The sequence below is a fragment of the Salmo salar genome, chromosome 05 (assembly GCF_965601325.2).
Source record: "Salmo salar chromosome 05, fSalSal1, whole genome shotgun sequence".
Taxonomy (NCBI): Eukaryota; Metazoa; Chordata; class Actinopteri; order Salmoniformes; family Salmonidae; genus Salmo; species Salmo salar.
Window position 1 is genome coordinate 37,354,241 of NC_138295.1, and position 26,508 is coordinate 37,380,748.

The window sequence follows — 26,508 nt, forward strand, 5'->3', positions numbered from 1 at the left end:
CTTAATTTTGTTAATAAGTAGGTATGTGTGTGGCAACATCCAAACTTTTTTCCAACAGACATTCTCAATAAAACCATTCCAATAAGGCATGACATAAGGCATACACTACCGTTCAAAAGTTTGGGCTCACTTAGAAGTGTCCTTGTTTTTGAAAGAAAAGCACTTTTTTGTCCATTTAAATAACATCAAATTGATCAGAAATACAGTGTAGACATTGTTAATGTTGTAAATGACTATTGTAGCTGGAAACGGCAGATTTTTTTTATGGAATATCTACATAGGTGTACAGAGGCCCATTATCAGCAACCATCACTCCTGTGTTCCAATGGCACGTTGTGTTATCTAATCCAAGTTTATCATTTTAAAAGGCTAATTGATCATTAGAAAACCCTTTTGCAATTATGTTAGCACAGCTGAAAACTGTTGTTCTCATTAAAGAAGCAATAAAACTGGCCTTTAGACTAGTTAAGTATCTGGAGCATCAGCATTTGTGGGTTCGATTACAGGCTCAAAATGGCCAGAAACAAAGACCTTTCTTCTGAAACTCGTCAGTCTATTCTTGTTCTGAGAAAAGAAGGCTATTCCATGCGAGAAATATAAAGATATAAAGATAGAGCGGCATATGTTAGTCTAGAGATACCTTCAGTCTTGGTTATTAGGACTCTTCCTTTTAAGGATAAGTCCCTCTGTAGCCATTGATTTAGCTTCTTCTGGCTTTTTTTAATGTGAGGGTTAAAATTTAGTAAGCCTCTAGACTTCTGATCCTTAGTAATGTTTATGCCTAAATATGTAAGTTCTTCTTTTACTGGAATGCCATAATATGAGGGTGTCACACAATCTTTCACATTTATTAATATTAAGATATAGGCCAGATGCTTTGGAAAAGGATTATATCACATTGATCGATATGGGAATCTGACTAGTGTCTTTCAGAGAAAGTGTAGTATCATCAGCCAGCTGGTTATAATAATTTCTTTACCAGCTATGAAAATACCTTGTACAGGACTATTATTTAAGGAATTTGAAAGAGGTTGAGTGATTAATAAAAATAAATACAGTGAGATAAGACAACCTTGCCTAATTCCTCTCTTTAACTCAAATCTAGGTGAGGTGCCAGGTTTCAGTTTGATAGAGCTGTTACCATTTGTATAGAGAGTCTTAATAGCCTTACTGAAAAACCGAGGTAAAGACAGTTTCAAGTTCGATATTCGACGGATATTTGCGCTTTCAAACCTCAATAGCTTTCAAACCACTTGAGCCACAGACTTCAAATAAGTGTGATGATGTTCGAAAAATTGCGCACAACACTGCACAGGTCTTATTTTCACGATTTGGACATTAATTCGTTTTCCAAAGCTAATAAACATGGAGATGTGAGCAGCATTTTGTATTCCTAGTTGAATTAGTTAGGGAGTGTAAACAAAGTACAAACTTTTTTTACATTCTAATTTCAATAGCTCCTTGGTCATGTGACCTACTGACTTCAAACAAGGTTCAGGATGTACACTCAGTGAGCCTACACATTGCACACCCTTTAGTTTGTCCATTATCATCTCACACGTTTATACATGACTTTTTCAAACTTTCTAATTTCAATAGCTCCTTGGTCATGTGACCTGCTGGACTCAAACAAGGTTCAGAATGTCCACTGACTACCCTTCTATATTGCACACCCTTTGGTTTGTTCATTTTCATCTCACACGTTTTTACATGAATTGTTCAAACTTTTTAATTTCAATAGCTCCTTGGTCATGTGACCTATTGGACTCAACCAATGTTCAGAATGTACACTCAGTGGGCCTACATATTGCACTCCCTTTGGTTTGTCCATTTCCATCTCACTCGATTTTACATATATTTTCCAAACTTTCTAATTTCAATAGCTCCTTGGTCATGTGACCTACAACCCTCAAACTACTTTCAGAATATCCACTGACTAGAGTTATACATGGCACACCCTTTTGTTTGTCCATTTTCATCTCACACGATTTTACATGAATTGCCTGCTTTGTTCCTCTGAAGGACAGTGTCACCCACACACCTATTCACTTGGGCCTTCTCCCAGGGGCCTGCCTTCCTGACCTCCAGGCAGGCCCCCGTTGACCTGGTGACCTCTGACTCCAGGCCTCTAGTGCCTACACTCCCTGCCCGCCTGCCTGCCCTCTCACTGGCCCTGAGAGTGTATAGCTTACTCCCTGGAACTTCAGACCTCCAGGCCTCCACACCTACTCGCCCTACCCAGTCAACACCCCTCTCACTGGGCATCATCCATCACCGCGTCCTGGCCAGGGCTCAGCGGGGCTCAGCCATCTCCATAACATTGCCCACCAGGCGAAACGGGGCACTCACACTTAAGAACCCCTCCCATGACACTAAGACATCTATATTCCTGCTGTCAGGAACCATGTGCACCTGGTAACCCGAAACAGGCTGTGTGCACCTGGTGACCCGTCCACTTTTTTCCACTCAGAGACTAAGTCCCCACTCCAACCTCCATGGCCCCCGAGTCAGGCCACCCCTGCTCGGACTCTGAGTTCCCCCTGCCTTGATGGAGGCCTCCTTGTGCACCTGGTGACCCTTTGAGTTCCACAGCGAGTCCCAACCTGACTCACAGTCTCACCAGAGGATGGGCCTGGGTGGATGGGCGACCACCACCTAGCCCTCTACCTATCCAGAGCCCATGTCAATGTCTTACGCCTTCTACCCGCCAGCCTGGGCTCTCTCATACTCTGTGTCTGGCCTCTGGCCCCTGACCCTTCTGCGTGCACCTGGTAACCCGTAAGTAAAGAAGGAGGATGGTGGAGGAAGACGCCTTCTGTCCCCAACAAAAGCTTGGATTGAGGGCTGACTTTCAATAGATCGCAGCGAGTGAGCTGCTCTGCTATGTACGAAGCCCTAACCAAGAATCAGGTCGTCTACGAGTGATTTAGCACCAAGTTCCCCACAAACATGCGATGCACATCAGGAGAGGGGCGGCAAGTCATCCGGCCGCACCCCAACCCCGTCACGAATGGCTCTACTCATCTGCCAAAAGAGGCAGGCTATCCCAGGCCAACCGAAGATCCGTGGTGCTACGGTATCGTTACGTTTAGGGGGGATTCTGACTTAGAGGCATTCAGTCATAATACCACAGATGGTAGCTTCGCATCATTGGCTCCTCAGCCAAGCACATACACCAAATGTGCTTGGGTGATTTGAGTGTGACTGCGACAGGTGGGTATGCTTCTTTGAATTTCATCAAGTTGACATTCAGTGATCCGTGCCCAGTGGGAACCTAGGCTTCATCCGTCCGTTTTATGGGTCTGCAGCAAATCAATGGGTCTGGATGGTACTACTTACATCAGATGTAGACCTCTCTCCCCAGACAAGCTGGAGATACCTCTCCCCACTTCGTAGGGCATGATCCAGATCCATGCAATGCCCTATCACTGCGGGGCCATTGGGTTTAGTCTCTGCCTCGAGTCTAGTGAGGCCTGGTAGTGTCAGCTAATGGTAAGGCACATGCAATCTCCACTACATGCTCCAAGGAACGTGGAGGAGAGCTCCCACATAGAATGTGTAGAGTCCCGCACCCAGGCGGACCTGAGACTTGGCAGTGTCCCTAACCGCTAAGCACATTCCATCTCCATTTAGTGCTCCACTGTTAGCGGGTCCAGCCGAAGCCAGCGTTCGATTCAAACCTTCGCGGTTTAGAGTTAGCAAAGTATACGGGCGACGCGTGTTAAACGTTTCACCACAGCCGCTCTGTGATCAGACTGATACCAGCAGTACACTTTCATCAGCCGTCTCCCAGGACTTAACTCCCCCCTCCCAGCCAAAGCCAGGGATGCTTTCGAGCCATCATTCTCTGATTGGCTTCCTGTCAAGGTCAGGATTCGTTTACAAGAGCCCCGCAGCAAATCATTGAGTCTGGTGGAACCTCCCTCACATTTTCATGCTTGACCGAAAGCCCCATATTCCAGGACCGACTGCCGCCTTCCGTTTAATGATCAACAGCCGTCACCATCTGCAGGACTCTCTTTGCGTACGGACTAGTACCGAGGTAACTCCCGTTTGGTTTTCATTGTTAGCAACACCTGAAAACAGGTGATATACAGGGAGGGATTGGAAGAGCCCTGCTAGAGGGCTACCTCGTTATGTCCCTTACTAAGGCTAAGGACTCATTAAGAGAGTCATTGTTACTACCGCTGTTTACCCGCGCTTCATTGAATTTCTTCACTTTGACATTCAGAGCACTGGGGTGAGATCACATCGCGTCAACACCCACCTCGGACCTTCGCAATGCTTTGTTTTAATGAAACAGTCGGATTCCCCGGGTCCACACCAGTTCTAAGTCAGCTGCTAGGCGCAGGCCAATGCGACTCGCTGGAGACCCAACGTGAACAGGGCCGGCGAGCGCCGTAGCTGGGAGATCCCCCCCACCCGGTCCACCTTTGGCCTGCCGACGGACACCACCCCGACGAACCCCCGCACGCAGCCAGCCCCTTGCGAGACTACGCACGACATACCGCGAGATGAGCCGCACAACGAACTTTCAACAATGTCGTGAGGAGGTCGACGGAGCGACTGCTCTCCCAGCCGCGGCTCGATCCCCACTTCGCACCCCAGCCCGACCGACCCAGCCCTTACACCAGAACCCAAACCGGCTGCGCGCGTGTGCCATCGTGCACAAATGTATTTTGTCCCCCCACACCAAACGCGATCATGACATGCAGGTTAAAAATATCAAAACAAACTCTGAACCAATTACATTAATTTGGGGACAGGTCGAAAACCATTCAACATGTATGGCAATTTAGCTAGCTAGCTTGCACATGCTAGCTAATTTGTCCTATTTAGCTAGCTTGCTGTTGCTAGCTAATTTGTCCTAGGATATAAACATTGAGTTGTTATTTTACCTGAAATGCACAAGGTCCTCTACTCCGACAATTAATCCACACATAAAACAGTCAACCGAATCGTTTCTAGTGATCTCTCCTCCTTCCAGGCTATTTCATCTTTGAACTTATATGGTGATTGGCATCTAAACGTTCATAGTATTACCACAACGACTGGCAAAACAGTTCTTCTTTCAATCACCCACGTGGGTATAACCAATGAGAAGATGGCACGTGGGTACCTGGTTCTATAAACCAATGAGGAGATGGGAGAGGCAGGACTTGCAGCGCAATCTGCGTCAGAAATAGGAATGACTTCTATTTTATACCTTGGCAACGCAGACACTCGTTGGCACGCACGAGCAGTGTGGGTGCAATAATTGAATAACATGGATTTCTGAATTTATTTTGCAACGCTCGCGCACGCGACGTGTCTGGTCTGGTCAGCATGTTAGAGCCAATCCTTATCCCGAAGTTACGGATCTGACTTGCCGACTTCCCTTACCTACATTGTTCTAACATGCCAGAGGCCGTTCACCTTAGAGACCTGCTGCGGATATGGGTACCGCCCGGCGCGAGATTTACACCCTCTCCCCCGGGATTTTCAAGGGCCAGCGAGAACTCACCAGATGCTACCGGAACCGCAACACTTTCCAGGGCTTGGGCCCCTCTCTTGGGGCCAATTTAACATTTTGAAAAATGTATGTAAAATCGTGTGAGATGAAAATGGACAAACCAAAGGGTGTGCAATATAAAAGGGTAGTCAGCGGATATTCTGAACTTTGTTTGAATCCAGTAGGTCACATGACCAAGGAGCTATTGAAATTAGAAACTTTGAACAATTCATGTAAAAACGTGTGAGATGAAATTGGACAAACCAAAGGGTGTGCAATATAGAAGGGTAGTCAGTGGACAATTCTGAACCTTGTTTCAGTCAAGTAGGTCACGTGACCAAGGAGCTATTGAAATTAGAACGTTTAAATTTTTTTATGTAAAATCGAGTGAGATGAAAATGGGCAAACTAAAGGGTGTGCAATGTGTAGGCCCACTAATTGTACTTTCTGAACCTTGTTTGAGTCCAGTAGATCACATGACCAAGGAGCTATTGAAAATAGAAACTTTGAAAAATTAATGTAAAAATGTGTGAGATTAAACTGGACAAGCCAAAGGGTGTACAATATAGAAGGGTAGTCAGTGGACATTCTGAACCTTGTTTCAGTCAAGTAGGTCACATGACCAAGGGGCTATTGAAATTAGAACGTTTTAAAAATGTATGTAAAAACGTGTTAGATGAAAATGAGCAAACTAAAGGGTGTGCAATATACAGTATAAGGCTTGTCAGTGGACATTATGACAGCAGTTTGAGGGTTGTAGGTCACATGACCAGAGAGCTATTGAAATTCAAAAAACATTGCAAATTAATGTAAAATCATGTGAGATGAAAATGGATTAACAAAAGGTTGTGCTACATATACGGCTACTCAGTGGATTTTCTCAAAGTAGTTTGAGGGTTGTAGGTCACAAGGAGCTATTGAAATTTGAATTGTTTAAACATTATTGTAAAATCTCATGAGATGCAAATGGACAAACAAAAGGGTGTGCAATGTATAGGTTCACTGAGTGTACATTATGAACCTTGTTTGAGGTGTGTGGGTCACATGACCAAGGCGCTAATGAATTTCAAAAATGTAAATAAATAATAAAAAGCTATAACCAGTTTGGAAAGTCTTAGGAGTAATGGTTAAAGAGCTATTGAAATGTGAAAAATTAGATTTGTCACTATGTTGACGGTCCCTAACTGATGTTGGTGGACGTAAGGAAAACTACAGGCGAATATCCGTCGAATATCCAGCTTGAATCTGTCTTTACCTCGGTTACAGAAAAATCCCCAAAGCCAAATTTCTCAAGGGAGTGGAAGAAGGACTGATGCTCCACTGTGTCAAATGCTTTATAAAAATCCAAAAATAATATGAAGCTATCCTCGGTTATTAGGTCTGAGTAGTCAAGTATGTTTAATACTAGACTGATATTGTTAGAAATATCTGTCCCTCATAAAGCCAGACTGTGTTTTATCAGTTATTGCATCCAGGACTTCTTTAATTATTTTTGCAATTAGTAAGGCTTAATATATTATAGTCATTATTATGAAGACAAACTGGACGCCAGTTATAGATGAGCAGCACTTGTTTTTTAGGCTTAGATATCAGTGTTATTAACCCGAGTCATTGTAGGAGGGGGAACATTGTTTTTAATACTCTCTAAAAAGACTAAGTAGGAAAGGTTCTACTTGTTCAGAAAATAAATTGTAAAATTCTGCCGTATCAATGCCTGGGGATTTATTGTTTTTTAGATGTTTGATAGAGTCGATAATATATTCAACTATGATGTGATCACCACACTGTTTAGATTCTATATCACTGATAGTGAACATTATTCAGTAAGTCAAAAAACATATGTGGATTCCTGAGAGCACGTAGAGCTATACAATTTCCCGTAAAAATTGCTACAGTAGTTAGCGATACATTTTTGGTCATTTGTAATAACACCATCAATGTTTAAATTATGGATAGTGTTATTTGTAGACCGCAACAGCGTCTCTCTCGCTTACGAGGAAGAACCGGATGTTGTCAAAGATGACGAAAAGGAAGTGGTCCATGCAAAGTGTCAAAGATGGCGGCACACATGTCAAGGCGAATGCTGCTTAAATAATATACACAGTTATACTGTTTTCTCTATGGTATGAGTCGCTAAAGTGAATAATCAAGTATAGACTGCACTTTATTACTCATATATGACCACATAAGGAACGAGAGGATGGCAGTTTTGGGTGATTTATGTCGAACCGTGCGGTTATTACTAGGTCAAATTCAAAGGTGCGGGCAGAGTGGGTCAGCAATCAACCAATATCAGAAATCAGGTAAGAGAACACTGCTCCTCGTTGATGCCAAATGTGTTATGTGTAAATTATCATGTTTATGAAAATATCTATTGGGTTAGCATGTTCCTAATGCTGCTTTATACACCGCCATGCTCTTCTCTTGATCCCCCTTCTCTCTCTCCAGTCCGTTGTATGAGCCTGGCGGCGCCCAAGCTTCAGCCCACTGTAGATGATAATGAAGCCGTGAACCCGACATTTGTGAACAGAAACCCGCGGAACCTGGAGCAGATGGCTCTAGCGGTGAAGGACAGGGGCTGGAGAACAACCTGGCCGTCCCAAAAGTTCTACCACAGGTGTGTGTGTGTGAGTGTGTGTGTGTCTCAAATCTAAATAAATTGTATTGGTCACATACACGTGTTCAACAGATGTTATTGTGGGTGTAGCGAAATGCTTGTGTTTCTAGTTCCAACAGTGCAGTAATATCTAACAATTTTACAACAATACACACATCTAAGTAAGGATCTGTGTGTTCATACTTTGGATGAAGAAATTGACACTAGAGGTCGACCGATTGTGATTTTTCAACGCCGATACCGATTATTGGAGGGCCAAAAAAAGCCGATACCGATTAATCGGCCTATTTTTATTTCCATTGTATTTATTTGTAATAATGACAATTACAACAATACTGAATGAACACTTATTTTAACTTCATATAATACATCAATAAAATCAATTTAGCCTCAAATAAATAATGAAACATGTTCAATTTGGTTTAAATAATGCAAAAACAAAGTGTTGGAGAAGAAAGTAAAAGTGCAATATGTGCCATGTAAGAAAACTAACATTTAAGTTCCTTGCTCAGAACATGAGAACATATGAAAGCTGGTGGTTCCTTTTAACATGAGTCTTCAATATTCCCAGGTAAGAAGTTTTAGGTTGTAGTTATTATAGCACTATTTCTCTCTATACGATTTGCATTTCATATACCTATGACTATTGGATGTTCTTATAGGCACTTTAGTATTGCCAGTGTAACAGTATAGCTCCATCCCTCTCCTTGCTCCTACCTGGGCTCGAACCAGGAACACATCGACAACAGCCACCCTCGAAGCAGCATTACCCATGCAGAGCAAGGGGAACAACTACTCCAAGTCTCAGAGCGAGTGACGTTTGAAACGCTATTAGCGCACACCCCGCTAACTAGCTATCCATTTCACATCGGTTACACCAGCCTAATCTTGGGAGTTGATAGGATTGAAGTCATAAACAACGCAATGCTTGAAGCACAGCGAAGAGCTGCTGGCAAAATGCACGAAAGTGCTGTTTGAATGAATGCTTACGAGCCTGCTGCTGCCTACCATTGCTCAGTCAGACTGCTCTATCAAATCATAGACTTAATTATAATATAATAAACACACAGAAATACGAGCCTTAGGTCATTAATATGGTCAAATCCGGAAACTATCATCTCGAGAACAAAACGTTTTTCTTTTCGGTGAAATACGGAACCGTTTCGTATTTTATCTAACGGGTGGCATCCCTAAGTCTAAATATTCCTGTTACATTGCACCACCTTCAATGTTATGTCATAATTACGTAGAATTCTGGCAAATCAGTTCGCAACGAGCCAGGCGGCCCAAACTGTTGCATATACCCCGACTCTGCGTGCAATGAACGCAAGAGAAGTGACACAATTTCACCTGGTTAATATTGCCTGCTAACCTGGATTTCTTTTAGCTAAATATGCAGGTTTAAAAATATATACTTCTGTGTATTGATTTTAAGAAAGGCATTGATGTTTATGGTTAGGTACAGTCGTGCAACGATTGTGCTTTTTTCACAAATGCGCTTTTGTTAAATCATCCCCCGTTTGGCGAAGTCGGCTGTCTTTGTTAGGAAGAAATAGTCTTCACAGTTCGCAATGAGCCAGGCAGCCCAAACTGCTGCATATACCCTGACTCTGTTGGAAGAGAAGTTTACACATTTTCCCTAGTTAAAATAAATTCATGTTAGCAGGCAATATTAACTAAACATGCAGGTTTAAAAATATATACTTGTGTATTGATTTTAAGAAAGGCATTGATGTTTATGGTTAGTTGCACGTTGGAGCAACGTGTACCTAAGCGATTATATGCAACGCAGGACAGGCTAGATAAACTAGTAATATCATCAATCATGTGTAGTTAACTAGTGATTGATGATTGATTGTTTTTTATAAGATAAGTTTAATGCTAGCTAGCAACTTACCTTGGCTTCTTACTGCATTCGCGTAACAGGCAGGCTCCTCGTGGAGGGCAATGTAAAGCAGGTGGTTAGAGCATTGGACTAGTTAACCGTAAGGTTGCAAGATTGAATCCCCGAGCTGACAAGGTAAAAATCTGTCGTTCTGCCCCTGAACAAGGCAGTTAACCCACCGTTCCTAGGCCGTCATTGAAAATAAGAATGTGTTGTTGACTGACTTACCTAGTTAAATAAAGGTGTAAAAAAAAGTACAATATAAAAAATAAAAAAATCTGACAAATCGGCGTCCAAAAATACCGATTTCCGATTGTTATGAAAACTTGAAATCGGCCCTAATTAATCGGCCATTCCGATTAATCGGGCGACCTCTAATTGACACTAGATAGGCAGACATACAGATTGACACTCCTTTTATAACCCCTTTTGTCTTTCCCCTACTCTTCTCTGTCATCTCTCTTCATGCCCTTACCCCTTGCTTCTCCACCGATTTCCCCCACTCTTCTCTCCTCCTTCAGGTTGGTTTTCTCTCGCTCCCAGCACTATGTAACAGCTGAGGTGTTTGCCAACGGTGATGCAGTCCCTGTGCTGTCGTGTTCCACCAAAGAGTGGGCCCTGAAGCGTGAGCTGGGTTCTACCCGTTGTGTGGCAGCCAGCCAGGCTGTGGGTGAGGTGCTAGCACAGAGGTGTCATCAAGCTGGCATCACAAGGATGGTGTACAGACACATCCCCTGGCAGTATCGCTCTGATGCTGTAAGTACGGGTGGGGGGTTGTGACATCCCTTGACAGTACTGGTAGAATGCTGTGAGTACAGAGGTGTGTGTGTGTGTGTGTGTGTGTGTGTGTGTGTGTGTGTGTGTGTGTGTGTGTGTGTGTGAGAAACGGGCTTCATGTTGTTCAGTGTTTGCTGAGTAGTTGGATACAGCCAAGTTTATGAAGATCCAGAGCCCTATACTATGAATCTGGTTTGAGGAGTTAGCCAAGGTAACTTAGGTCCACCTTTTAGCCAGGTCAATTTCTACGGCAATGAATTCTTCGTAGCTAACCTGCTAACTCCACTTAACTTATCCTGAGTGAAGCGTTTGAGCTGTGAGTTGAGGACCAATCAAAGAATACTGAACAAAAATATGAACGCAACAATTTCAAAGATTGATTTCCTTATATGAACTGTAACTCAATCAATTGAAATAAATGCATTAGGCCCTAATCTATGGATTTCACATGACTGGGAATAAAGATGGTTGGTTAGATACCTTAAAAGAAATTGGGGAGTGGATCAGAAAACCAGTCAGTATCTAGTGTGAACACCATTTGCCTCATGCACTGTGACACATCTCCTTCGCATAGAGTTGATCAGGCTGTTGATTGTCGCCTGTGGATAATTGTCCCACTCCTCAACAATAGCTGTGTGAAGTTTCTGGATATTGGCGGGAACTGGAACATGCTGTCATACACGTCGATCTAGAGCATCCCAAACATGCACAATGGGTGAAATGTCTGGTGAGTATGCAGGCCATGGAAGAACTGGGACATTTTCAGCTTCCAGGAATTGTGTATAGGTCCTGTGACATGGGAGCTGCAACAAACACTAAAACTAGACAGTTATCTCAATCTCTTCATTCAAAGTCTCAGTCATGGACACTCTTACTGACAGTTGTGGCTGCTTTGCGTGATGTATTGTTGTTTCTACCCTCTTTCCTGTTGTCTGTGTCCAATAATGTTTGTACCGTGTTTTGTGCTGCTATCACGTCTACTCTGTGAAGTGCGATTGTGCAATATTGCAATTCTACCATATTTGGTAGTGAGTGGAAATACCAAGCGGATGCTTCACATTTATACTTCCAGTGAAATATGAATCATTGTTCTGTGGCTCTACCGCTTCTTAGACTTGCTTTCAATGAGAATGACAGATCTGTGAATTTGGTGGGGTTATATATTACAGCTTTAAATATTTTATTAATAAAATGTTTGTTAGAGTAATATTCAAATACATATTACACAACATTGTCATTTTATTTTTACTTTTATTTAACTAGACAAGTCAGTTAAGAACAAATTCTTATTTACAATGACGGCCTACCCCTAACGCTTCGAATGTAATTCTGGTGTACCAAAATGCAATGTCGGTGTGAATGAAGCGTAACCGATGACACTGGGCCAATTGTGCGCCGCCCTATGGGACTCCCAATCATGGCCGGTTGTGATACAGCCTGGAATTGAACCAGGGTCTGTAGTGCCTAGGCCACTCGGGAGTAATGAGAAGATGCATTTGAAACTTCACGTACAGTTAAACTTTCATATGACTTAATAAAATTGTTTTATCGATAGTGGGGAAAAGGGGACTTGTGCATTGATAAGCACACCAAAGACACTTTCAATAGCCCATTTCACACCATAGCATGCTGAATTTGCAGGTTAACCATTTTGACTTCGGCACAAATGAAAATGTGGCACTAACTGGCCCATGTTTCAGCATTGTCACAATGAAGAGTTTGGCATTTGAGTAGCCATGTGCGACATGAACACACAGTTACAAGTCCAGCTTGAGTAAGCTGGCGGGTGTATGATCAATATCTACATTCGTAACATGGATGAAGCCTGAGATGGAATGTGGCACTAACTGAACCTAGCTAATTTCAGAAAAGCCCGAGTAGATCTAACTTGATTTGTAGGTTGGCGCACAATTGGCCCTGCCTCGTCAGTCATAAGAACGTGTTAACTGACTTGCTTAATGAAATAAAGTGTTCGTGTTTCTCTTTTTCAGGTTCAGTCCTTCCGGACAGCAATGAAGGAGGGAGGCGTCACCCTCAGTGAACCGCGGCAGAAATTCATCGGGAACTAAACTGCAAAGGTTCCTAATAGCCTATAAACAAAATATTCTCCCTGTTTGTGTTGACACAAAATGGCCCATTTTCAATTTTATTTACATTGTGTAATTCAATAAAAAAAAGGCAGACAAATGAACGTGACATGGTTTCAGTATAATCATTTATTAATTCACTCAAACAGTATAGCTGTAAAACGCAGCCATAGACGACAGATACAGGTCATTTATCTTTTTGATCTTAGAACAGCAGAGGTTGGCTCAGGCAGTGTTAATGGCATGTGGTGGTGGAAACCTGTTTTATAACGGTTTAATTGTGAGTATAGAAAGAAAGATGGTGATCAACCTAAAAATGTGTAAACATCATTGGTGAATATACAAATCAAGGCCAGCTGAATACATACAAAAAAAAAATCATTGGATCGATACAGAAGCCAGCATAAAGAACAGAAGGTCCATCCAGTCAACTGCGGAAAGTTCAGAAACACCATAATGCTGAATCTACCTTGATCCTCTCAAAAAGTCCCAAATAGACAAACACTCGTTCAAAAAACAAAACTACCCTTAACACACCACCACCCCCGGTCATAATAAGCAAAGCCAGAGCATACACACAGGAACACATTCAATGCAAGTAGCTACATACTGCACAATGACATCATCCCAGTCAAGCAAGGAACAAGACTAAATGCATTTAATCAATATGAAATAATGCCACCACCTCAGATAGCAATATACTGTAGATATTATAAATACTTTCAATTAGGGTCTTTCAGGAAAGAACTTGGTTATTTTGGTCCCACGTCCAAGGCACTCATACAGCAAGGCTATTTATGGAATGACAGTGTGACAAAGAAATAAACATATGAAATAAATTGAACCCCCGAGATTTAAAATGGTAGAAGTTTCTAAAGATCCTCATTAAATATGTCGTCTTGACATTAACTCAAGGACAAAGTTGATTGGCACAGAGGAACACATTGGCATACAGTTTGGTGCCCTTGGATTAGTCTAGAATAACAGTTTAAAACAGTCACTCGATATTATATCTCCCAGTCGTTTGTACTTTTGAATGACCCGCTATTTTGAAACATCTGAGAAAATTGAGCCCGTATGTGTTACCATGCAATATTCATAAACTATAAAAAGATATGGTATGTGCGTAATTAAAAACCGAATAAAGGAATAGAGAATGGCACTTAATGCATACAATAATCCCAACTGGCAGCATACAGCCTCTAACGTCTGTCTTCTCTGTGAATTTAAGGAATCATTGCATAGATATGCCCTGAGAGAGAGGGCGGGCAAACTCCACATATGCATGTGTTATGATACGTACCGAAATGCAGAAGATAAATGTAAATACATTCCAACTTCTATGGACCATAGGTAAGTCTAACCAGAAATACAACGTTATTGTCATACACATATTGGCGTCGTAATACTGCAGTGACATTAAAACAATGAGCCATCACTACCAATTGCGTGTAAATGGTTTGGTGAACAGTGATACATAAACACAGGTCAACCAACCTTCGAGTCAAAATGCAAGCCGAGAGCTACCGCTCAGATAAAAACTAAAAAAGAAGCCTATGCAACAACCAATTAAACACAGTTCTGTAGCAATGAGGTTTGTGCAGTAGGCTATAGGCCCAAAACATTATCACTGTATATTGCCTACCCTTGAATTGCCCAGCCAATGTTGTTCTTCTCAGACCATTTTTAAAAATGATATTTCAACATTGTAGGTATATGATCACACTGGTAATATAGAATTTGTTGTATTACTTGTGAGGCACAGCTAAGTGAGCATTTTGTTTTTACTGGACTGATGGCCTGTTTGATGGTTAGTCTGAGGGGAGGAAGGGAGCAGCGGACCCTCTCCGCTGAGAAAAAGGGACACAGTCTTAATCCATCTGATGGGAAATTTAAGTCGCACTGCATTATTTCAGCCTCAAGCACCAATTCATGTTGACCAGAGGAAGTTAAATATTCCTCTGTATTAAAAAGGACAAGCAGAAAATAACGCAAGCTTATCGAAACACGCATTTTTTATGTCTTATAAAACGGTTGAACAAAGTGTTGACAGCAGTGGAGGCTGGTGAGAGGAGCTATAGGAGTATGAGCTCATTGTAATGGCTGGAATGGAATAATTGGAACAGAGTCAAACATTTGTTTTCCATGTGTTTGATACCATTCCATTTATTCCATTACAATGAGCCCATACTCATTCAAACAGCAGCTCTTTGCTGTATTCGTTGAGTCCCTCTAGTCATGGTTTGAAAAGTTTTTAAATCTCAACATGATCAACTTTGCTGTGGGTTCGATGGCTTCTTTTTACAGTCTATGGCGCGAGGAAACTGCAGACACGGTGATCTGAGCTATACGATTGGCCAGCGGTAGGCCTATAGCTGCACTTGATTTTCTCTCTGGGCCTGCCGAGTAAGTGGAGTTCTACCTTCAGACACATGAAATGGTTAAAAATGTGAACACTTTACCTTCCTGGCACTAGAGCTGCTGAATCAAGTGCACCTTTTTGTACAGTGTTTGGTGATCGACTAGAATGGCTTGGAGATCAACCAGTCAATCGTGATCGATCGGTTGGTGACCACTACATTGAAAGAACCAAACAGGAAATATTGTGCAAAAGGCATGACGGTTAAATAATCTATAATATAATGATGATAGTTGGAGTCTTAAGGTCTGATGTATATAACTATATTAGGGTAATTCGTTCATGTTTATAGCTTGAAAGTGGGCAGAACATGTCATCTCTTCCTATTAGTGTCTCCTCTAGGCTTCTCATTCTCCATCCCCTCTCCCGCCACCTCGTCTTCTGTTCCTCTTTACCGCACCTCCGTTGTCTTGGCATCTCCTTCCCCGGTCTCAAGTTTGCTTGGCCCCGCCCCTTCCAGTTTTCTGAGTCCTGATAGGCGGCTTGGCTCAGGTGAAACGTCCACATGGGCCCTCTGATGCATGAGGCCTTTCCGTCTATAACTCCGCCTCCGTTGCCCTGGAGACCTCCGGTGACTGTTGGCAATCTACGCCAGCAAATGATAAAAGGTTAAGAAAAACTGTTGCTCTTTCTTCTCTACCCTTTCACTCCTTCCCCATCTTTTACCTCTCTTACCTGTTCATTCCTTAGGTCCTCGTCTTCCAGTTCATTGATGGACTGCATGAGAGAGAAGAGGTTCATCCTGCCACTGCGACTGGGGCTGTGAGAAGCCACCTAGAGAGGATGGGAGGGAGGGTATTAGAGATGGATAAACAGGTTGCTTTTGACATTGATTCAGTGTAATATAAATGTTAGAGAAGGTATTGTCATGTCACTACACTTGTGAGAGAGGTCGCCCACCTGTACAGTGATGAAGGGATTGGGTACAGACGGTTCCGTGGGTGGAGCAGCCGGTTCTGTGGGTGGAGCTTCTGGGTCAGTCTCAGACTTGTGGACAGGCTCTTCAAATAGCTGGTCAAGAGAGGGACAGAGATTTATGATTGCTTCAAATAATTAAAATATAATAAAATTGCCACAAAATAAAATTCATCTGGAGCTTGACAATATCATCCTAACCATAAATATTTCCTAACCTTCATCTCTATATCTGCCTCATCAACTTCATCTGGACTCTCCAACTCTTCTTCCTCTTCCTCCTCGCTCTCCTCCTCCTCTTCCTCCTCCTCCTCCTCCTCCTCATTGCTGTGTGAAGCAGCAGACTGCGCTCTCTCAATCTTTCGCTGCTCCTTCTCTGCCCGTGACTTCCACCTCCAGAGAGCGCTGTGTCGCTGCTGACTGGAATGGAGGGTACAGTAAACATACAGGCGATGTTAGGTCTCACACACACACACACACACACACACACACACACACGTCAATTAACCTGGCGTTGAGGATGCCGCTGTAGGTGTGGAGCTGCTTCATGAAGCCGTCGTTGGGCTGGACAATGGGCCTGCGTTCCCTGACGTAGGACAGAGCCACCTCCAGGGGCCAGCGCTGCTGCTTCATGGCGTAGGCCACCACCGTGGAACCAGAGCGAGACACGCCCATCTTACAGTGCACTAGCACCGCCTGGCCACTCTGCCTATTTGGGGGGGGGGGGGGGGGGGGGGCAGAATGGGGATGTGTTATTGTGTGACTAAAATGAACAGTGCCATAGTTGAGACTTTCACTTGCTTATTCAGGGTGGCACAATGATCTAGAATAGACTGATCGACTTAAAATCCATATCATTACAGTGCAATGCAGGGAGAAGGTCTAGGAGTGAGAGGAGGGTGGGACTACCTGGCTGTGTTGATGAAGGTGTATGTGTCTTTCCAGTGTGACAGCAGGTCTGTAGCCTCCACGTCGTACACTCTGATATTCATGTAGCTGAAGGATTCTGGGAAGAAGTTGTCAATCTCCCGCGTCACGTTCAGGATGTAGCCCACGCTGCAATGTCATTGGCCGACACTTAGTTACCCAGCAACAACAACACATTGGCTTGCTCGTTTTCTTACGCACCTTATACAAGTCAATAACAAGCGTACACACACACAGTAATTTAAAGGTTTACTTGTTTTTCTGTAACTCCTCAAAGTTGGCAGCATTCCACTCAGAGCCCTAAAAGACAGAGACACACAGAGCCTAATTCACCAGCCTGGAGAGGAGAGGGTCAGAGCTTTCTATTTACCAGCTGTAAACACTAGGCTCGAGTCATGTGACCGACTCTTGGCTACAGCACACTTCCTGTGATGATCATCCCTGACGAGATTTCGCAACTTAAATCCCCTAGAGTCCATTGATGCACCGGTGCGTCAATCTAAGTAACATAATAAAAAAATCCCCAACAGAATCTGTCAGTTTAAATTAGAGATATGTTGTTTTATTTTTACATGGGCTGCGTCTCAATCCACTACATCCGCCCCATGTCGTCCTTCCGCATCTGTGGTGGAGAGTGGCAGAGCTACACCGCTGTTTATCAAACTAGGAAAAATCCTGAAAATCACGTCTTCTCAACAAAAACATCTGCAGCATTTCCAACAGTTTGGCCTACAATATGACCACTCTACGACCCACACAAGTGTCACGAGACTAGTCTAAAGCAACCCATTGAAATGAATGGAGGTACAGTACTTTTTACCGCTCCTCATGATCAAGGTTAGGGATTTGGGATCGGGTAAGCTGATCAGATCTGTGGTTAGGGGCTACTGCTGTGTGGCATAGGTCAAAGGTGACATTATTAAAAGGGTCAGATGGGACTCACCAGGAACAAGTAGTCAAATATTTTGGAGGGCTTGTCCATCTGCGCCATGGTGACCATCATCTCGTTGTCGATGTATTCCTTGTAGTTCTTCATGTCCATGCCTATCCTGGTCTCCAGGGCACTGCGGACCTGGAGGAAGGAGGAGGATGGCCAACCGAACAACAGCACGACGCCATGTTTGCTCCCAATGAGCATTCAATCCATCCATGAGGTTAAACTAAGCTATTGAGCTCTGGTTCTGACTTGGCCGATTTAAATGGCTTGTGTTAGAGGTAAGGTGTCGTAGATACGGACACAGACTCTACAAGTCATTTAGGTCATAGACTATAGACCGTAGACTCCCTGTATATTACCAGATGAATTATGATCACTTCTATCAAGTGATCTACTTCCACTTCGGTTGCATCTCAGCCACTTGTGGCAACTATTCCGTTCGCCTGTGACCTTGACAAGTATCGGGCTTACTTCATGAAGTGTATTATGGATATTATATTCCATCTCCCTCTGCGGTACCTGTTTAGAGGTGATATTCTCTAGGTCTTCTGTTCTCATGATGTCTCTGAGCTCTTCTTTGATCTGCCGCTCCACAGATACCCTCTCTGTCGAGCTGCATACAGACAAGACAGAGAGAGACAGTATGACTACCTGAATCCCCTTCCACATCTAGCTGACACACACACACACACACCTCTGCCCGGCGCTGTCCCTCCTGACTGACTCCAGGCCCGTCATGGCTCCCCACTCGTTGAGACAGAGGCGGTCAGACTCCACATGACCGTAGTAGTATTGGGCCCAGTCCAGCCCACAGCCTGGGATCACTGCCCCCTTCACTGCCCGCTCGCAGCAGCCATGCAGCGCCTGCAGCACTGACCTGGGGACAGCGGAGACACACACATCAGGGTCTACACAGTGGAAGAGGCAAAAGACGCTAATTCAGACAAGGCCATTATGGATGAAAGCGTAGAGGTTTTAGGTCATTCTATTACAGTACTGAAAGGGAGCATCGTATGTGTGTGTTTACTGTATTCATCAGACAATATTCAACCGACCACATAGTCTGTATGGAAACAGGGTTGAATAAAACCTACCACATAGTCTATGGAAACAGGGTTGAATAAAACCTACCACATAGTCTATGGAAACAGGGTTGAATAAAACCTACCACATAGTCTGTATGGAAACAGGCTTGAAGATTCTCGTCTTTTCTGCCGATGTGACACTGAAACCACTGAGAAGGTGAAAAAAAAAAAAGGGAGGGAGATTGAGAGAGAGAGAGAGAGAGCAAGACAGATGGATGGTGTGTGCGTGTGTGAAAGAGAGAGGATCATTGCAGTGTGAAGGTATGATCCTGCTAATGGCAGACACCCAGTCAGTGGGTGTGAGAGAGTCATGGTGTGACAGAGACATCACAGAGACAGCATGTGAGCCCTATTACCTCTACACAGAACAAGACAGGGCTACAACATCAATTTAATGCTGTTTCTTATTCCTGGGTAAGATTGGAGTAATCTGATCCTAGATCTGTGGTAAACAGAATCTTCTCCCTTGAGCCGACACTGCTGCACAGCCAGGTCAACGAAGCAACACATTCCCACCACATACCAGAACAGCCAAAAGCTCCACAAACTTTATAGTCAACGCTTAAAACTATTGAAATAATGGCACCGGAGGGGGATGGCCGCCGTTTTACGGGCCCCAGACCAACTGTGCTATTTTGTGTTTCTTTGCGCTGATCCTAACTTTTTTTGTACATAATGTTTCGGCCATCTTTTCATATGACCAAAAAGAGCTTCTGGACATGAATACAACTATTACTAACCTCAACTTGGATGAGGAGTTCTATTTCAACGAATTGGAGGCGAAGGACATAATGCTCATCCCAGACTAGGCCCAGGTCACTGGGAGGAGGCGGAGCTACAGAGGTCGCTGTGCAGGATATGTAACGAAACTGCGACGGCGAGTGGATAAGTCACCATTAGCCTCTGTTCTATTGGCGAACATCAACGTGATCTCTAGAACTGTAATAGCCTGTGTTTCACTGAGTCGCCACTGAACAAGGACATGGAAAATATAAATCTAGTTGGTTTTCTATACATCAGTAGGACAGAACAGCTGTGTTTGTCTCTTGGTCAACAGCAGTTGGTGGGTAGGTGATTTCTAATATTAAGGAAGGTTCTGCTTGCCGGAGTTAGATTGCCTCATGATAAGCTGTAGACCACACTATTTACCAAAAGAGTTGTCATCTATATTTTTCATAGCTGTCCATTTACCACCACAAACTGATGCTGGCACTAAGACCTCACTCAACAAGCTATATTTGGCCATATGCAAAGAAGAAAATGCTCACCCAAATGCAGCGCTCCTAGTGGCCAGGGATTTTACTGCAAATCCATTTTACCTACACTACCGTTCAAAAGTTCAGGGTCACTTAGAAATGTCCTTGTTTTTGAAAGAAAAGCACATTTTTTGTCCTTTAAAATAACATCAAATTGATCGGAAATACAGTGTAGACATTGTTAATGTTGTAAATTACTATTGTAGCTGGAAACGGCTCATTTTTTATGGAATATCTACCTAGGCGTAAAAAGGCCCATTATCAACAACCATCACACCTGTGTTTCGACTCCGGGATGCTGGCCTTCTAGGCAGAGTTGCAAATAAAAAGCCATCTCTCAGACTGGCCAATAAAAAGAAAAGATTAAGATGGGCAAAAGAACAGACACTGGACAGAGGAACTCTGCCTAGAAGGCCAGCATCCCGGAGTCGCCTCTTCACTGTTGACGTTAAGATTGGTGTTTTGCAGGTACTATTTAATGAAGCTGCCAGTTGAGGACTTGTGAGGCGTCTGTTTCTCAATCTAGAAACACTAATGTATTGTCCTCTTGCTCAGTTGTGCACCGGGGCCTCCCACTCCTCTTGTTATTCTGGTTAGAGACAGTTTGTGCTGTTCTGTGAAGGGAGTAGTACACAGTGTTGTACCAGATCTTCAGTTTCTTGGCAAATCTCTCGCATGGAATAGCCTTCATTTCTCAGAACAAGAATAGAATGATGATGGTTCAGAAGAAAGGTCTTTGTTTCTGGCCATTTTGAGCCTGTAATCGAACCCACAAATGCTGATGCTCCAGATACTCAACTAGTCTAAAAGGAGGCCAGTTTTATTGCTTCTTTAAAATCAGCAGTTTTCAGTTTTCAGCTGTGCTAACATAATTGCAAAAGGGTTTTCTAATGATCAATTAGCCTTTTAAAATGATAAAACTTGGATTAGCTAACACAACGTGCCATTGGAACACAGGAGTGATGGTTGCTGATAATGGGCCTCTGTACACCCATGTACATATTCCATTACATTTTTTAATTTAATTTTTTTTAAATCAGCCGTTTCCAGCTACAATTTTCTTTAAAAAACAAGGTCATCTAAGTGACCCCAAACTTTTGAATGGTAGTGTAATTTCTACCAGCATGTCTCATGTGCAACTAGAGGCTCTAGATCACCTCTACTCTACACAAAGAGACTCATACAAAGCTCTCCCTCCATTTGGCAAATCTGACCATAACTCCATCCTCTTAATTCCGGTTTACAAGCAAAAACTCAGAACAGGAAGTACCAGTGATGCGCTCAATACGGAAATGGTCAGATGAAGCAGATGCTAAACTACAGGATTGTTTTGCTAGCACAGACTGGAATATTTTCTGGGTTTCATCCGATGGCATCGACGAGTTCACCACATCAGTCACCGGCTTCATTAATAAGTGCATCAATGACGTAGTCCCCACAGTGACCGTACATACATATACCAACCAGAAACCATGGATTACAGGCAACATCCGCACTGAGCTAAAAGGCTAGAGCTGCCACTTAAGTAGAGGAACACAAATCCGGACGTTTATATAAACAAAATCCTGCTACGCCCTCCGACAAACAGACGCGTACTCTCAACTTCTCCCTGACCCAGTATGTAATAATCACGTTTCAAGCAGACCACCATAGTGAACCCCAAGGTAAAGCTGTCTAAATGACTATCGCCCCGTAATACTCACATCTGTAGCCATGAAAATGCTTTGAAAGGCTGGTCATGGCTCACATCAACACCATCATCCCAGACCCACTCCAATTCGCATACCGCCCCAACAGATGATGCAATCTCTATTGCACTTCACAGTGCCCTTTCCCACCTGGACAAAAGGAACAGCTACGTGAGAATGCTGTTCATTGACTACAGCTCAGCGTTCAACGCCATAGTGCCATCCAACCTCGTCACTAAGGACCCTGGGATTAAACACCTCCCTCTGCAATTGGATACTTTACTTTCTGATAAGCCGCCCCCAGGTGGTGGGAGTAGGTAACAACACATTCGCCAAGCTGACCCTCAACCCCCTCAGGGGTGCGTGTTGAGGGCCAGCGTGGCGGATGTGTTGTTGCCTACCCCCACACGACTCCAACACCATCATTAAGTTTGCCGACGATACGACGGTTGTAGGCCCGATCACCGACTACGATGAGACATCCTACAGGGAGGAGGTCAAAGACCTGGCAATGTGGTGCCAGGACAACAACTTCTCCCTCAACGTTAGCAAGGCAAAGGAGCTGATCGTGGACTACAGGAAACAGAGGGCCGAGCACGCCCCCATTCACTTTGACGGGGCTGTAGTGAAGACGGTCGAGAGCTTCAAGTTTGGTATTTTATTAGGATTTCCCATTAGCTGTTGCAAAAGCAGCAGCTACTCTTCCTGGGGTCCACACAAAGCAATACAGAACATTAATAGACAACAACTCAAGGACAGAATTACATTAATGTTTTTTTTAAAAGGCACACAGCCTACATATCAATACATATACAAACTATCTGGTCAAATAGGGGAGAGGCGTTGTGCCGTGAGGTGTTGCTTTATCTGTTTTCTTGAAATCAGGTTTGCTGTTTATTTGAGCAATGAGAGATGGAATGGAGTTCCATGCAATAATGGCTCTATAATACTGTATGCTTTCTTGAATTTGTTCTGGATTTGGAGACTGAAAAGACTCCTGGTGGCATGTCTGATGTGGTAAGTGTGTGTAAGTTGACTATGCAAACAATTTGTTTCTTGTAAAAAGAAGTGATGCAGTCAGTCTCTCCTCAACTATTAGCCAAGAGAGACTGGCATGCATAGTATTTATATCAGCCTTCTTATTACAATGAAGAGCAAGATGTGACACTCTGTCCTGGGCCAGCTGCAGCTTAACTAGGTCTTTCCTTGTAGCACTGGACCACACGACTGGACAATAACAAAAATTTGACAAAACTAGAGCCCGCAGAACTTTCTTTTTGGAGTGTGGTGTCAAAAAAGCAGAGAATCTCTTCATTACGGACAGACCTCTCCCTATCTTTACAACCATTGAATCTATATGTTTTGACCGTGACAGTTTACAATCTAAGGTAATGCCAAGTCATTTTGTCTCCCAAACTTGTTCAACAGCCACACCATTCATTACCAGATTCAGCCGAGGTCTAGAACTTGATTTGTACCAAATGCAATGCTCTTAGCTTTAGAGATGTTTATGACCAGTTTATTACTGGCCACCCATTCCAAAACAGACTGCAAATCTTTGTTAAGGGTTTCAGTGACTTCATTAGCTGTGGTTGCTGATGCATATAAGGTTGAATCATCAGCATACATGGACACACATGCTTTGTTTAATGCCAGTGGCAGGTCATTGGTAAAAAATAGAAATGAGGGCCTAGAGAGCTGCCCTGCAGTACACCATACTTTACATGTTTGACATTAGAGAAGCTTCCATTAAAGAAAACCCTTTGAGTTCTATTAGATAGATAGCACTGAATCCACATTATGGCAGAGGTTGAAAAGCCATAGCACAAGTTTTCAACAACAGGTTATGGTCAATAATGTCAAAGGCTGCACTGAAATCTAACAGTACAGCTCCCACAATCTTATTATCAATTTCTTTCAGCCATTCATCAGTCATTTGTGAGTGCCCTTCTCTATAAGCATGCTGAAAGTCTGTTCATTTGTTTACAGAGAAATAGCATTGTATTTGGTCAAACGCTATTTTTTTCCAACAGTTTGCTAAGAGCTGGCAGCAAGCTTATAGGCCTACTGTTAGAACCAGTAAAGGCTGCTTTACCACTCTTGGGTAGCGGAATTACTTTGGCTTGCCTCCAGGTCTGAGGACAAAGATTCCTCTAGGCTCAGATTAAAGATATGACAGATAAGTGGCTATAGAGTCAGCTACCATCCTCAGTAGCTTTCCATCTAAGTTGTCAATGCCAGGAGGTTTGTCACACTAACTTTACAAAATTAAAACTTGCAATGCTTTTCTTCCATCATTTGTTTTTTTTAAATGCATGAATAGGATGGCTCACTGTTCGTTGTTGGCATTTCCTGCCTAAGTTTGCCCACTGACAATGAAGTAGGCATTAACATAATTGGTAACATCAAATGGTTTTGTGATGAATAAGCCATCCGATGAAAGATGGAGTTGAACGTCTTTCTACCCATAATTTCATTTAAAGTACTCCAATTTTTTCCCCACCATTCTTTATGTCATTGATCTTGGCTTCATAATACAGTTTATTCTTTTTGTTGGGTTTAGTCACACAATTTCTTAATTTTCAGTAAGTCAGCCAGTCAGACTTATTAGCCACTCCTTTTGCCCCATCTCTTCAACCATACAGTTTTTCAATTCCTCAATCCATGGAGCCTTAACAGTTCTAACAGTCAGTTTCTTAACCGGTGCATGTTTATCAATCATTGGAAGAAGCAATTTCATAAATTCATCAACTGCAGCATCTGGATGCTCCTTATTAAATCACATCATACCAACAAATATTTTTTACATCATCCACATAAGAGTCACAGCAAAATCTTTTGTATGATCTCATACACTATTTTAGGCCCAGCTGTTGGAACTTTGGCTTTCCTGGATATAGCCACTATATTGTGATCACTGCATCCAATGGTTACAGATACAGCTTAAGAACATGTGAAATGTGATCGATACTTGTGGATGTTCTTGTTCCTGTAGAGTTTGTAAACATCCTGGTAGGTTGATTAATAACCTGAACCAGATTACAGGCACTGGTTACAGTAAGAAGCTTCCTCTTGAGCGGACAGCTTGATGAAAACCAGTCAATATTTCAGGTCCCCAAGAAAGTAGACCTCTCTGTTAACATCACATACACTATCAGGCATTTCAGACATATTGTTTAGATACTGACTGTTCGCACTTGGTGGCCTATAGCAACACCCCAAAAGAAAAGGCTTTAGATGTGCCAAGTGAACCTGCAACCACAACACTTCAATAACACTTGACATAAGAGCTTCTCTAAGCATTACAGGGATATGGCTCTGAATATATACAGCAACACCTCCCCCATAAGCATTTCGGTCTCTTCTATAGATATTATAGCCTTGTATTGTTACTGCCGTATCATCAAATTAATTATCTAAGGGAGTCTCAGAAATGGCTAATATAGGAATGTTATCTGATGTTAGCAAGTTATTGATTTCATGAACTTTATTTCTAAGGCAACATATATTAACAGGGGCTATTTTCAGCCCTTTGCTGGGTAGCTTGTCAGAGATAGACATGAAAAGAGCAAACAAAGCAAGATAAAACTACAAATTCAGCAGTCCATTAATCAATTGGTGTGTGTGTGCTGTGGGGTTGAAGCTACGCACCCATAGGCTTGGCTTTCATCCCTTCCAGAAGGATGGACAATGAGCCTGTCATAGCAGATGTAAGCAAATGTCCCCACGTGTCCTGGCAGCTTTCCTGGCTGGGATAAGTTCTTTCCTCATCTGGCGCACAGCTTCGGGATAGACCTCGTTGAGGAAGATATACGTTCCTCTCAAGTTCATGGCTCTTTCCATAACAGCTACCTTGTCCTTGAACCTCACAAACTTGGTGGGTTTTCCAGTCCTGTGGGGGCGCTCCACCTCAATCTTCCTGTGGTCCATCTTCAATTTTTCAGAGATAATTTCCATCACTCCGTCCAGGTCTCATGTGGAGATTCTGCAATTCCGTCCACAACCATGTTGTTCCACCTTGATTGTCCCTCGAGATTTCTGATTTATCTGTCATTGTTATCATGGATTCACACACAGAACGGATGTCCTCTCTCAATGACTTACAGATTGCCGTGCTCTTGCCATTTTCCTGTTTGAAATCACTGAGCTGACCCTGGGAGAACTGCAAACTGTTCTTCAGGTCCTGGACCTCTCTGGTCAGGTTGCCCATTATTTTATAAGTTGAATCCACCAGTATTTGGACAAAAACACTTGAAGCTAATTTCTTGATGTTGTAACAACTGCTTGTATAACTCTTTTTATTAGTTTAAAAGATGCTTCACGTGTGATAGACACATCACTGTCCTCAACGGTACTCCCGCCGGCTTTGGTCTTTATCATGGTAGCTAGCAACGTAGGTTACGCTGTTACTCCTCGCAGTTCCA

At 43.1% G+C, this 26,508-nt stretch overlaps 2 protein-coding genes across 5 annotated transcripts in view; one reads left to right on the forward strand and one right to left on the reverse strand.

Annotated features, from left to right (window-relative positions):
• Positions 1-7,499: 7,499 nt before the first annotated feature.
• On the forward strand, positions 7,500-12,966 carry mrpl18 (mitochondrial ribosomal protein L18). 2 transcript variants are annotated; one of them, XM_014199795.2, is made up of 4 exons: positions 7,500-7,794; positions 7,940-8,108; positions 10,515-10,801; positions 12,762-12,966. In XM_014199795.2, the coding sequence occupies exons 1-3, from the start codon at positions 7,692-7,694 to the stop codon at positions 10,771-10,773; spliced, it is 531 nt and encodes a 176-aa protein (XP_014055270.1). In that variant the 5' UTR covers positions 7,500-7,691; the 3' UTR covers positions 10,774-10,801; positions 12,762-12,966. The 2 variants fall into 2 exon arrangements, with proteins under 2 accessions (XP_014055270.1, XP_014055269.1); XM_014199794.3 differs by having other exon boundaries at positions 10,515-10,749.
• Positions 12,967-12,968: 2 nt separating this feature from the next.
• The window catches only part of si:ch211-203d1.3 (protein phosphatase Slingshot homolog 3), a 29,035-nt gene continuing 15,495 nt past the window's right edge, over positions 12,969-26,508 (reverse strand). For all 3 annotated transcript variants that reach the window (XM_045718147.1, XM_045718148.2, XM_014199792.2), the window contains exons 7-17: positions 19,224-19,289; positions 18,750-18,932; positions 18,575-18,668; positions 18,062-18,190; positions 17,372-17,418; positions 17,101-17,247; positions 16,700-16,900; positions 16,410-16,611; positions 16,177-16,287; positions 15,952-16,050; positions 12,969-15,862 (exon numbers count right to left, since the gene is read on the reverse strand). In XM_045718147.1, coding sequence (XP_045574103.1) covers positions 15,668-15,862; positions 15,952-16,050; positions 16,177-16,287; positions 16,410-16,611; positions 16,700-16,900; positions 17,101-17,247; positions 17,372-17,418; positions 18,062-18,190; positions 18,575-18,668; positions 18,750-18,932; positions 19,224-19,289 — 1,474 coding nt within the window. In that variant the 3' untranslated portion in view covers positions 12,969-15,667. The remainder of the gene's footprint in view (positions 15,863-15,951; positions 16,051-16,176; positions 16,288-16,409; positions 16,612-16,699; positions 16,901-17,100; positions 17,248-17,371; positions 17,419-18,061; positions 18,191-18,574; positions 18,669-18,749; positions 18,933-19,223; positions 19,290-26,508) is intronic.